Genomic DNA, 12,924 nt, shown 5'->3' on the forward strand with positions numbered 1-12,924 from the left:
CAAAGAACTTCAGAGGCGCAGGCAACATCCTTTCTCTGTGCAACCTGTATCTTTGTACCACTCTTCTCCTTATCCTTCTCCCTCCCTATCCTTCTATAGTATAATTTTCTTCTTAATTTGTTCTTCTCTTTTTAATTTGGAAATGAGTAACATAATTAATATTTCTCTCTTTGTCATTTGTCACCACTGATATTGGTACTTTTGTGCAAACCATTTTTGAGATTTAGTCTCACTGATACCTCACCTGCTTGATATATATCATGCCCCCAACTACTTAGAAGACCTAAATATTGTGAAGATTTGTTAGTGTTTACTGTGATGTAGAATTTGTTGGATACTTTAGAATATAGTTACTTTAATATGAAATTTTGTTTCATGTCGATTGATAAGGTATTTCTTCTTGAGTTCAGACTTGGCTCATTTTTCACACACATAGTGTTCGGTTCCTAATAGTTTTATGCAAGTAGACACTTTTGCAAATTTGTAAAAATTAGTTGATTACATAATAAATGCTGTTTCGTGCCATGTTTTAGTATTTCCATTTGAACTATTTTAAATGTAACTTGCAAATCATTGATTAAGCATCAGGATTTTAATCTAGGTTGCTATTCACCTCTGAATCTTGATTGTGATTCCATTTTCTTGGTTTTGCTCATTGATCTATCACTACTACAGAATAAGTGATTGTACATGGACATAAACAGGAGAGCTACACGGATTTCCTGCCGTGTGGAATGCGACGGTGTAGAAATCTCTGAATATTTACACACGGATATTTATCCATGTGCGATTAGAAGAGAGCTACACGGATTATTACATAAACAACCGTGTACAAACGCTTGCCAGCGTCGCTCTCAAAATAACCGAGCTACACGGACTTTAGTTAAATGTCCGTGTAGAATTGTCTTATTTTTTATTTTATTTTTGTGGCTAGCCCTCCAATTTTGCTAGCCATTTAAAATCAAAATTTCAAAACAAAAAAATATTAAACAGAAGCTTTTTAAACTCATAATTCCAAAACTATACAACAGTATAAATAATTCATGTACACTACATTATACAAAATTATACAAATTCATATTTAGCATTACAAAATTCTTCTTGAAATCACCATGCCTAGATACATCTGCTTCTTGGAGTAACACTTTTTTGGTCCTACAATTATAATTTAGCATTAGTTAGTAAGAAGAAAATGTAGATGCAGCAAATATCAATTGTTATTAATAAAATGAAAACTATAAGTAAGAAAATATGAAAATCATAAAAAATTGTTATCCGTGGTAACCGAAAATTCTACTCGGTTATATTTTTTTACAAAGGGTAACTGAGCAAAAATTTTGGTTATTTGTAACCGAACAAAATTTTTGGTTTCCAAATATGTAACCGAATAAAATTTTTGGTTATCAAAATTTTTAGTTTTATTTGTAACCGAACAAAATTTTTGTTACGAAATATGCAACCGAATAAAATTTTTGGTTATCAAAATTTTTAGTTTTATTTGTAACCGAACAAAATTTTTGGTTACCAAAATTTTTAGTTTTATTTGTAACCGAACAAAATTTTTGGTTACCAAAATTAGAGGAAGAAAATAGCAAAGTTATTTAAAATACAAAATTTTTTTACATTTTTTTGCAATTAAAATACACAACCAATCCAGAATCCATAAGTCCAAAATAACAGAATCCATAAGTCCAAAATAAAATAGCAAAGTAATTTAAATTTTACAGGTCTGAAGTGCAGACAAAGCGAAAGCGTTAGTATTGACCTAAATAAGCAATAATAAGCTAGTAACAGAAAGTTAGAGGAAGAAAAGAGAAATATATATATACATGACTAAGCATAGCAAGATAGAGGGGAGAAATACAAATTAACTTCAAACATCGCAGATCCTAGCTCCTTGTGCACATAAATCAGAACGGCGCTACTGGAAGGAGAGAGAGAGAGAGTACTAATTGATCAAAACGGCGCTGCTGGAAGGAAAAAATATTATATATATATAATCAAAACCCTAGAATAACCTTTCTACACGGATTTTTAAGTAAAAGTCCGTGTAGCTCTCTCAAGACTTTCTACACTGTTATTTAAACAATAATCCGTGTACAATTTCTAATAAATGTCCGTGTAGCTCTTTCAAGGCTTTCGACACTGATTCTTTAATAAACATCCGTGTAGAGATCCCACAGATATTTCGAGCTTCCAAAAAATTACAATTTCTCCACGGTTTTTATATAAAATTGTCAAATCCGTGTACAACCTGTAGTGTACAATGACCATTTCTGTAGTAGTGTATTTTGAGAATTTCCTTTATGTAGAAAGAAACTAGCTGTACAAGTGTACCAATTGGTACCAGTTTTAAATGATAATTTTCTATATTAATTTGGAACTGTTAAAGCATAAATGTTTGCTGGTAAATGAAAGAGGAAATTTTAGAGACCAATCAAGGGATTTGCATACACTGGTAAATTAAGTTCATTTACGGTGGAAATACATGAACCAGTCTATAGAGATTGAGTCTAAGGAGTTTAATTTTCTTTTCTGATGATGCAAGATGATAATCTCATGCAATTTTCAGTAGCCATCTTGTCGTTGAAAATGAGGACTTGAGTTATCACCTTTTATACATTTCTTTGACTTGTATGTTTTTTTTTAATTTTGCATACTTGGAATTAATGAATATGTTTGTTAATTAAGTACTTGTTGTAACTGTTTGATTAATTTATATGCTGTTGTAACTTTTTGTCAGTGCTTGTTGAAAATCTGAACTTGTTGGCCTTGTTAATTATTTTGTTAGTTCCATGATAAAAATGTACTTTGTAATGCCGAGTACTGATCGATGTCATCTTTTTCTATCTGTGTTTTTTGTTAATCTCAAAATGTGAGCAGGTTGATAGAAGTTACTTTAGTTTAATAATTGGGGCATGGGTAATATTACTGGTACATAGGAATGTTTAGTTTAACAATTTTTCCAGTAAAAATTGTGGCTTTTTTTTCAGATTTGTTCCCAGTTTTATTAGTTGATTACTATGAGCTTTGACTTTAAAAAATTGTAGCTGGGGCATGAATCAATTGTAGAACATTTCAATTTAATACAAAATAGCAGCATCTGCTACCATTCTAAAAAAGAATCAATATAGATTCTCTAATTATTTTCAATTCAAGCACAATAAGGTAAACAAAAGAAAAGAATTCTACCTAATTGTACTCAGTTCTCCATTAAAACAAAACCAAATACAAAAGAACAACCATCCCACTTAATTGCAAAAGACATATTTATTGGTGATGTGAAGAGTTGATGGAAGGATGAGAAGATAAGACTGGAAGGGGATGGAGCAGATTCATGAGGAGAAGAAGCATAGGTCATGAGGAAGAAGAGGTGGTGAGCAGGAGGGGAGAGGAAAAGAGGTGGTGAGCGGAGGGCAGAGAAAAGGAGCGATCAGACGGAGACCCAGGAACAAGAGAAATAACAGAGCCTTTTTCCCGTTTCATCAAGCGCTTCTTGTCTTCATCCCAGTGCGGATCCAAAAGTAGATCAAACTGCCAAATCCAATGGGGACATGATTTTCCTGCCCATAAGGGGCAGAGGATCGAATCGGTTACCAACAAGAAAGTGTGCGAAATCTATATTAACTAAAATTGTAAAAATAATTGTTGATTAAGCATTTGTACACCAGAGGTGAAAGCCATAACACGCAGCTGGGTTGCCCGAGCTATTAGAGTACGAGGAGTTTGTGTATTTTACAACAAACAAGAGCACTATAGAATGATATATATATTTATGTAAGAAAACATTATTGGTTGTCTTCGGTACTACCCTTATAAGGGGAGTTGGGGTGTCAAATTAAGGGTATGTCATGAAGGAATAACTGAAATTCTAAAAACAATAGAGAGTGTTATTTTGAATGCTCAAAGTAAATTTTGAGGGTAAGATGATTTATTTTTTGTTATACTTGATATGACCCTATTCAATACACTTCTTAATTTCTAGGTTAGGTGATTCTACATGATAATTACAGTTTATTCAAAGGAGGTATTATAAAATTTCAAACTCTATTATCCATATTTTAGTAAACAACAGTACTAATTAGCAAAAAAATGGCGAAAAGTAGTGTTTTAATCGATATTTATTGACCATGCATTTTTAATAAAAATACGTTGTCACATGAAAAAAAAAATTTTACACAAAATACAAAAATAACTAAAATATTGTTTTTTTTCAACATGCACTAACCTACCTTTATCTCACGAGACATTATTTAATCATGGAAACTTTGTCTAAATTAAAACATGTCCGCTCAAAATAGCTCTTTAAAAATAAATTTCTGCTAAAAATAAAAGCTTAAAAAATGAAAGGTTATATAAAGTATTGCTTATTAAAGAACATAATCAAATATACACATGACTCATTAGTACAAAAATAACCAGTTTAAATATTGAACATGTAATTGCTCCAGTTTAAAGAACATATTCAAATATACAAATGACTCATTAGTTCAAAAATGATGAGTTTAAATATAGAACATGTGATTGCCCATTCGTTTCCTATTTAAGGTTCTCCCAAGATTTGTCTCCCTCGTCTCTCTCAAGCACATATTCGTACCATTTGTTTGATTTTCCCTTTTGTTCCCAACAAAAAACATGGCAAACAATGAAGCTAACAAGATGATCATGCTAAGGAGCTTCGACGGGGAATACTTTATGGTTTCCGAGGCAGTAGCTCTTATGTCTCAATCAATCCGCCATATTATAGAAGACAATGGCACCGAGGGCATCATCCCAGTACCCAACGTTGATGCCAAGGTCCTCTCGATTGTGATTGAATATTGCAAGAAACATGTGGAGGCAACTATAGCTGCTAATGATAGCAATCCGCACATATCAGAGGAGGAACTCAAGAAGTGGGATGAGAACTTCATTGATATTGATATGGATAGGCTTTACGAAATCATCCTAGCCGCTAATTATCTAGATATCCAGGAGCTACTGAATCTGGCATGCCAAAAAGTGGCCAACATGATAAAGGGGAAGAGTCCTGAGGAGATTCGTCGTATCTTCAACATCGAAAATGATTTCACTCCAGAGGAGGAAGAGGAGATTCGCCGTGAAAATCAATGGGCTTTTGAGTGATTAGAAATTTCTTATCTTCAACAAAATAATATGTAATCTACTAGCTAGGTTTCCAAAGTTTGTTTCATTACTTATGTTGTTTAGCTATTGTGTCTATTCATTTTCTTGTTACAAGCAATTATCTGCTCATTACATATGTGTTTAGTCTCATACAAATATATTGTCTAAAAAAATTACTAAGCTAAAACATTATTCCTAGTTATTTATAGTATACATAATTTTAATAAACTAATTAGTATACACTAAGCTTTTACTGCTTGCACTATTATTGGAGAGAGAAGCAGTCATATACTCACTATTTTAAGACGTAGATGTGTATTTCCCAAAGATGAAAAATAGTTAAGTTACATAAGTACTTGTTAAATAATTTAATCAAAAGGGTTTTGCAAAATTAGCAAAATATAAATTGATTCATTCGAATATATCTATTTTTCATTTATGTGGCCTATGCCACAATAGAACAGTTTTTCTGTTTCCTTGTCTTATAGACGTTTACATTAATAATTCTTATGTTCATATATCATTTAAAGTTAAATATTGACATGTAGATACAAAAAAAAATATGTCTATTTTCTTCTAAAAAAATAAATTGTTGTTATATATTGAGACGAAGCTTCACATATGGTAAATAATTTGGAAAACTTATTTAATAACAATTCACAAATTTTCAAAAATTCACAAAACTGGTGAATAATTTTCAAAAATTCACAAATTTTCAAAAACTCACAAATAGCTCTTTAAAAATAAATTTCTGCCAAAGAAAAGAAGCTTAAAAAACGAAAGGTTACATTAAAGTATTGCTTATTAAAGAACATATTCAAATATACACATGACTCATTAGTACAAAAATGAGAGTTTAAATATAGAACGGTTTTCCTAGTTCCTTGTCTTATGGACGCTTACATTAATAATTCTTTGTTCATATATCATTTAAATTTAAATATTGCCATGTAGATACAAAATAAATATGTCTATTTTCTTCCTCACATAAATTGTTGTTATAATTTTGACATGTAGATACAATAAAAATTGACATGTAGACACAATAATTTGGAAAACTAATTTAATAATAATTCACAAATTTTGAAAAATTCACAAAACTGGTGAATAATATTGAAATCCTTATAATCAAGTGAAGTTTTCATAACTAAACTAGCAGCATGTGTGCGACATCTTTGTTAAATGAAATTGCAAAAATAATTATACAAAAAGAACCAGTAAACAAATGATAGCAGTCTTGCATTAGCAAATTAAATGATATTCAGTAATTATGAATATTAGATGTATAACATGTGACAAAAAATGAGAACATTTCATGCAAATATTTTAAATTATGTGAATAAGCGTGATTTTATGAAGTCTATATTTTAATAATGTCATTTTGCATACACATTTTGTTTTAGAGTAAAGGTTGGAGGTCAAGCCACCAAACTATATTTAATACCTTTGTTATATATTACAACAAAGGATTTCCCCCATCCGGATTTCGAACTCATGACCTCTCACATGGAGACCATGTGCATTTACCACTAGACCAAAGGCTGGTTCTTTGCATATAAATTTTGTTACTAAAGTGATTATGTAATTAGAAGAAATTTAAAGTCCTGTTTAAGCCATTTGTGCACCAGAGGTCAAAGTCATAACACGCAGCCGGACTGCCCGATCCATTCGAGTGCGAGGAGTTTGTTGATTTTACAAAAATAATATTACTAATAAAGCAACAAATAGGAGCACTATAGAATTGATAGATTTATGTAAGCAAACATTATGGGTTGTCTTCGGTACTATCTTTATATGGGGAGTTGGGGTGTCAAATTATGGGTATGTCATGCAGGAAGAACTGAGATTCTAAGAATAATGGAGAGTGTTCTGAGAATAATGCTCAAAGTAAATTTTGAGGGCAAGATAATTTTTTTTTTATATACTTGATATGACCCTATTCAAAACTCTTCTTAATTAGGTTAGGTGATTCTGCATAATAATTACAATTTATTCGAAAGAGGTATTATATTTCGAACTTTATTATCCATGTTTTAGTAAACAACAATACTAATTAGCAAAAAAGAAGAAGCGAAAAGTAATGTTTTAAGACAAATTGTTTGACCAATTTTCCTAAAATACGTTGTCACATTAAGAAAAGAAAGACATTTACCAAAATTCCAATAACTAAAAAGTATTATTCCATCAAGTTCTAATCTACCTTTATTACATAGCTCAGGATGATTTTTATTTATTTTTTTGTTACAGAAAATCATTAACATATATGGATACGTAATCCTAATAATATCATTGTACATAGTAATTAATGTTTTTGAACTTTTCTTGGTCAATTTCTTATATATGTGTAGATCACAGCAACAATAATTCTAATTATATATAGATGTCATATTACATAATTATAGAGTTGTACTATCTTTAATCATTGTGTTATATGTTTCTGCTGATAATTATATTAACAGTATATATGGATCTAATTAAGAGGGATATTATTTATTGATGGAAATTTTGGTATAAATTACAAAATGCGCGCTCAAAATAGCTCTTTAAAAATAAATTCCGGCTAGAACAAAAATTAAAATACAAAAGGTTACATTAAATTGTTTCTTATTAAGAAACAAATTCAAATATAGACATGACTCAATGAGTATAAAAATGAGCTGTTTAAATATATAACATGTTATTGCTCTTTCGTTTTTCTATTTAAGATTATAATACTTTTAGGTAAAAGGCATCTATTGCTTTTAAAAACATGGCAAATAAAAAAATGGCGAACTACGACGTCGACAGTACTTTTCCAATGAGTAATAAAAACAATCTCCAATCGTCCAAAACGCAGGGTGTTCGTTGATGGACCCATTTGACAGTGACATGTTAGTTTTATCTGGTTAATAATAGAATATGAGAGACATGTCCGACAGGCATCGGACCCAACACTAGTGGAAAAACTGAAATCAGGATCGGCCTATTTGGATCGGCTATAAGAAACAACCGATACTAATACCTATCTGGATCGTTTTTATTAATAAAACCGATCCTAAAAACTAATAATATCGGATTTTTTGGTCAACCGATCCTAATTTATGAACTTTTAGTATCGGTTCTTATTAAAAATCGATCATGATACTATTAGGATCGGTTTTTTTATAAAAAACCGATCCTGATACTTTTTTTTTTTTTTTGCAGAACCAACTTTGAAAAAAAAAAAAGTATTAGAATCGGTTGTTTCAAATAACCGATCCTAATAGTATGAGGATCGGTTTTTTATAAAAAACCGATCCTGATACTATTTTTTTTTTCAAAGTTGGTTCTGCAAAAAAAAAAAAAAAATAGTATCAGGATTGGTTTTTTATAAAAAACCGATCCTGATACTATTAGGATTGGTTTTTTATAAACAACCGATCCTAATACTATTTTTTTTCAAAGTTGGTTAAAAAAAAAAGTATCAGGATCGGTTTTTTATAAACAACCGATCCTAATGATAACTCCCTATATAACTTGCTTAGGGTTCTTCTTATTTTCATTTCGCGCCTCTCATTTTCAACTTAGCGTCTCTCTCTCTGTGTCTCTGTATCTCCCTCTCAAATCCTCAGTACTCTTTGTCTCTCTCTCTCTCTGTCTCTGTCTCTCCCTCTCCTCCGTGTCTCTTTCTCTCTTTCTCTCCGTCTCTTCCTCTCAAAGCCGAGCCTCTCGCACCTCCGGCTCAATTGTGTCAGTTTTTAATTTTTTTTATTGTTTCAAAAATTAATTAATGGTGTTTGTATATTGTTTTACAGTCCTGAGGACATCTCGCTCAAGTTACTTAATCATCCGGCCGATCAACTATCACGGTATTAGCTTTATCTAATTTTCTCATTATTATACTTTAAAAACACATTTTTTTTGTATTTTTTATTGTAAAATATTTTTTCATCTAATTGTTACCTTTGTTTTTGTTTTTAGGATCTTTTTTAATCTCAAGTGATGTGATTGCAAAAGAGGTAATTATTGATTTTTTTTATTGTTGTGCTTTACATTAATTGCATAAATGTGTGTTAATTGAAGAAATAGCTCAATTAGTCACTTGTATGTTTGTTAATTAAATTTTTTTGGATTTAAATTTCTTGTTATAATATGTAATGCTTCACAAAACTTTGTATGAACATGAATTTTTTGTAATAATTTAAGATGTGTATCATATTTAATTTAGGATGTGTATATGATATTTGATTATTGCTTCTTACTGTGAAAAAAAAGAAAATTTAGGATGCTGGCCAGCAAAATATATATGGAAGCTGGTCAAATAAATAAAAATATTTTTTTTAGCTTCAATAAAACATCAGGATCGGTTATTTTAAAAAACCGATCCAGATTACTACTATTAGGATCGGTTGTTTAAAATAATCGATCCAAAAAATCTAAAAAAAAAAAAAAACTTTTAGGATCGATTATCCTAAAAGTTTTTTTTTTCAGATCCTAATTCCAAAAAAAAAAAAACTTTTAGGATCGGTTATTTTTTAATAACCGATCTTAAAATTTTTTTTTTTTTTAAGAATTATGATATGAAAAAAAAAAACTTTTAGGTTCGGTTATTTTTTAATAACCGATACTAAAAGTTTTTTTTATTTTTTTATTTTTTTAAGAATTAGGATATGAATTAGGATCGGTTAACCTAAGGAATCGATCCTAATAGGTATTAATCTGGATCGGTTATTTTAAAAAACCGATCCAGAATATAACTATTAGGATCAGTTCGTTAAGAAAAACCGATCCAGATAACTGCTATTAAGATCGGTTATAATAAACAACCAATCCTAATAGTTGCTATTTGGATCGGTTCTTTAAAAAATAAAAAACCGATCCTGATAGTATCAGTATCGCCTTCATCAGGATCGGTTGTATTCCGATACTGATATGCGTATATAACCGATCCTGATTCCATATTTTCCACTAGTGCAAATCACTTTGATGCTTATTGTGAACCATTGGATTCCATTCATGATCCATACTGGTTGCTTCAATATTCGTACGAGCTGCTATAATATTAGTGTGAATCAAGTATGTGCGTATTCTAATCATAATAAGAAAGTTTTCAGTCCACCCTTCTATAAAATTCTAATCATAATATATATTAAGTTCTCGTACATTAACACTATGATATATTGATGTCAAAATTATAATAAATTTTACTAATTTTACACCACCAGTGGAAGCCCAATATTTACATCAACTCAAAGCCCAATGCTATTTAGGCGGATCACCTCAAATTTGATACATCTGATGTAATAGCGAATTATATAAATTTGATACACGATAAAACTATATATATGATTAGAGCTACTTTAGTTTTTAAAATTTTGTTGACTTGATTATAAATACATTATGATATTAGAGGTAGTAACTAATATGGATAGATCTTAATCCTTGTAATATTGGTAATCAGCTATTTTAATTCACTACTACTAAATTTGTGACGTCTTGGGTAATAAATAAGTTAGGTTAAACTTGATTAAAATTAAACCTCCATTTATATGTGCTCCGCTCATATATATTAGAATAATTATTTCAATCCCTACACTCCAGTAGCCGCATTATACCCCCATCTCTTAAACAGATTTTAACTTCCCATAAACTAACTTAACTAACTAATTTAATTAAATTTATTCAAAACACTAGTATAAATACTTGGAAGATAATAAATTAATGCTTGCAAATTAAGATATTAATACTTGCATGTATAACTATATGGAGATACCATTCAAACTACATGGGGAGAAGAATCATACACGTTTTTTTTTTTTCAATATCTTCCACATTTCTCACGTTCTATGAGGAATTTTGCGAATCTAAAACCACAAATGTATTCTATGCAATTTTATCTTTCAAATGAGATCCATGATGACGTACTTTCGGATTCATCGTCACACAAGTATTTATACCTCGTTGTGCAAGTATTTATACCGCATCGTACAAGTATTTATACCTATACTTGTAAGTATTTATCCCCAATCGCGGACCCCGCATCTCCGCATCACATTTCCCTAATCGTCCCTGCGTCAACCTTTCTCTAACAAAAATAGTTGACCACATAGGTATAAATACTTCAGTGCATAGATATAAATATTTGTAATACTTGATATTAATACTTTTAAATGTCAGCAGTGTCATAAATGAAAAATACTATGTATAAATACTTAAATGACGAGGTATAAATACTTGTGTGATGACGAGCTCGAAAGTATGTCATCATGGAACTCATTTGAAAGATAAAATTGTGTAGAAGACGTTCGTGATTTTAGATTCGCAAAATTTCTTATAGATCATGAGAAATGTGGACGAAATTGAACAAATAAAATTGGGGAGATAATGGGGGATGAGAGTGCGGGTACTCATATCATCTCCCTATATATTAAGCAATATCTTTTTTAGAGCTATGTTTTTACGAGCTATGTTATATTAGGAAACGACTTAGTTTTCTACTTTTGATGTGTTTGTATAACTATATAATACTTTATCTTTGCATTCTGTTACCAAAAAAAAAAAAAAAAAACTACGTTTCTTTCCACCTTTTAAATCACAAAAAAAAAAAATTCGACAAGACTACATTAGTTAGCCATTTTCTCCGGAAGGTCAAGACGTATCATCTCTTAGGAGATTTTCATCTTCTAGATATTAATTCTCATTTTACATCGATCACTTTTGTTTTTCTTTTTGTTACTTTGGCTTTCTTTATAAGGGAAAAAAAAATAATAGGCTCTTATTTGTATCCAATAGAAAATATGGCAGACAATGAAGTTGAGGAGATGATCATGGTAACGAGCTTCGACGAGGAAGACTTTTTTTATGACGAATTAGCTCTTATGCCTCAATCAATCCGCCATATTATAGAAGACAATAGCACGAAGGGCATTATCCCAGAACCCAACATCAGTCCCAAGATCTTCTTAATGGCGATTGAGTATTGCAATAAACATGCAGCTGCTGATTATGGCAATCCGCGTAAATCAAATGAGGAACTCAAGAAATGGAAAGAACTCAATAAGTGGGATGAGAGATTTGAAGTTCTCGTACATGAACACTATGATATATTGATGTCCAAATTATAATAAATTTTACAATATTTTAAATTTACAAGGATCCACAACCCGTTTACTCGGACCAAATTAACACATCCACAAAATTTGAAAGATCAATCATCCAATACAGTTGAGTATGATGTATATATATTGTTGCTGTTACAGTTGATTTTAGATGGGCCCCTAACCATTAATTTTTTTTATTTATTAATATTTTTTTTACTGAAAATAGCATACATACACTACTAAGAAAAAATAATGATTCTAGATTTGAAGTTCAATTGTCTTAGTTAGTGATAATTTTGACATGTGCTCGTTTGTATAGGATGGAGTTTCAGGAGCAAGTCTTTGCTTAAATATCCTATGTAATTAAAGAAAATATTTGAGGCTTTGTTTAACACCACCAGTGAAAGCCCAATCCTTACATCGACTCAAAGGCCGATAAACATGATATGAATGCTATTTAGGCAGACTCCGGAACACCTCAAATTTGATTCATCTGAAGTAATAGCGAATTATATAAATTTGATACACGATAAAGCTATATATATTTGTTTATAACTAAATTATGATATTAGAGGTAGCAACTAATTTTGGATAGATCTTAGTCCTTGTAATATTGGTAATCAGCTATTTTTTTTCAGTACAACTAAATTTGTGAAATCATGAATAAGAAATAAGTTAGGTTAAACTTGATTAAAATTAAACCTCCATTTATATGTGCTCCGCTCATATATATTAAGCAATA

The 12,924-nt window shown here is 30.4% G+C and overlaps 1 protein-coding gene and 1 pseudogene across 1 annotated transcript; both read left to right on the top strand.

Moving 5' to 3' along the window:
* The first annotated feature begins 4,635 nt into the window (after positions 1–4,635).
* On the top strand, positions 4,636–5,124 carry LOC144545178 (SKP1-like protein 11 pseudogene; annotated as a pseudogene).
* Positions 5,125–11,879: 6,755 nt separating this feature from the next.
* On the top strand, positions 11,880–12,206 carry LOC144544855 (SKP1-like protein 4). The gene has a single exon (XM_078293392.1). The coding sequence runs from the start codon at positions 11,880–11,882 to the stop codon at positions 12,204–12,206; it is 327 nt and encodes a 108-aa protein (XP_078149518.1).
* The last annotated feature ends 718 nt before the right edge of the window (positions 12,207–12,924 follow it).

This window comes from Carex rostrata, chromosome 27, assembly GCF_964058835.1.
Source record: "Carex rostrata chromosome 27, lpCarRost1.2, whole genome shotgun sequence".
NCBI classification, from domain to species: Eukaryota; Viridiplantae; Streptophyta; class Magnoliopsida; order Poales; family Cyperaceae; genus Carex; species Carex rostrata.

Excerpts from the sequence above, each read along its gene's own strand:
- LOC144544855 (XM_078293392.1), top strand. The coding sequence starts at position 11,880 with ATGGCAGACAATGAAGTTGAGGAGATGATCATGGTAACGAGCTTCGAC.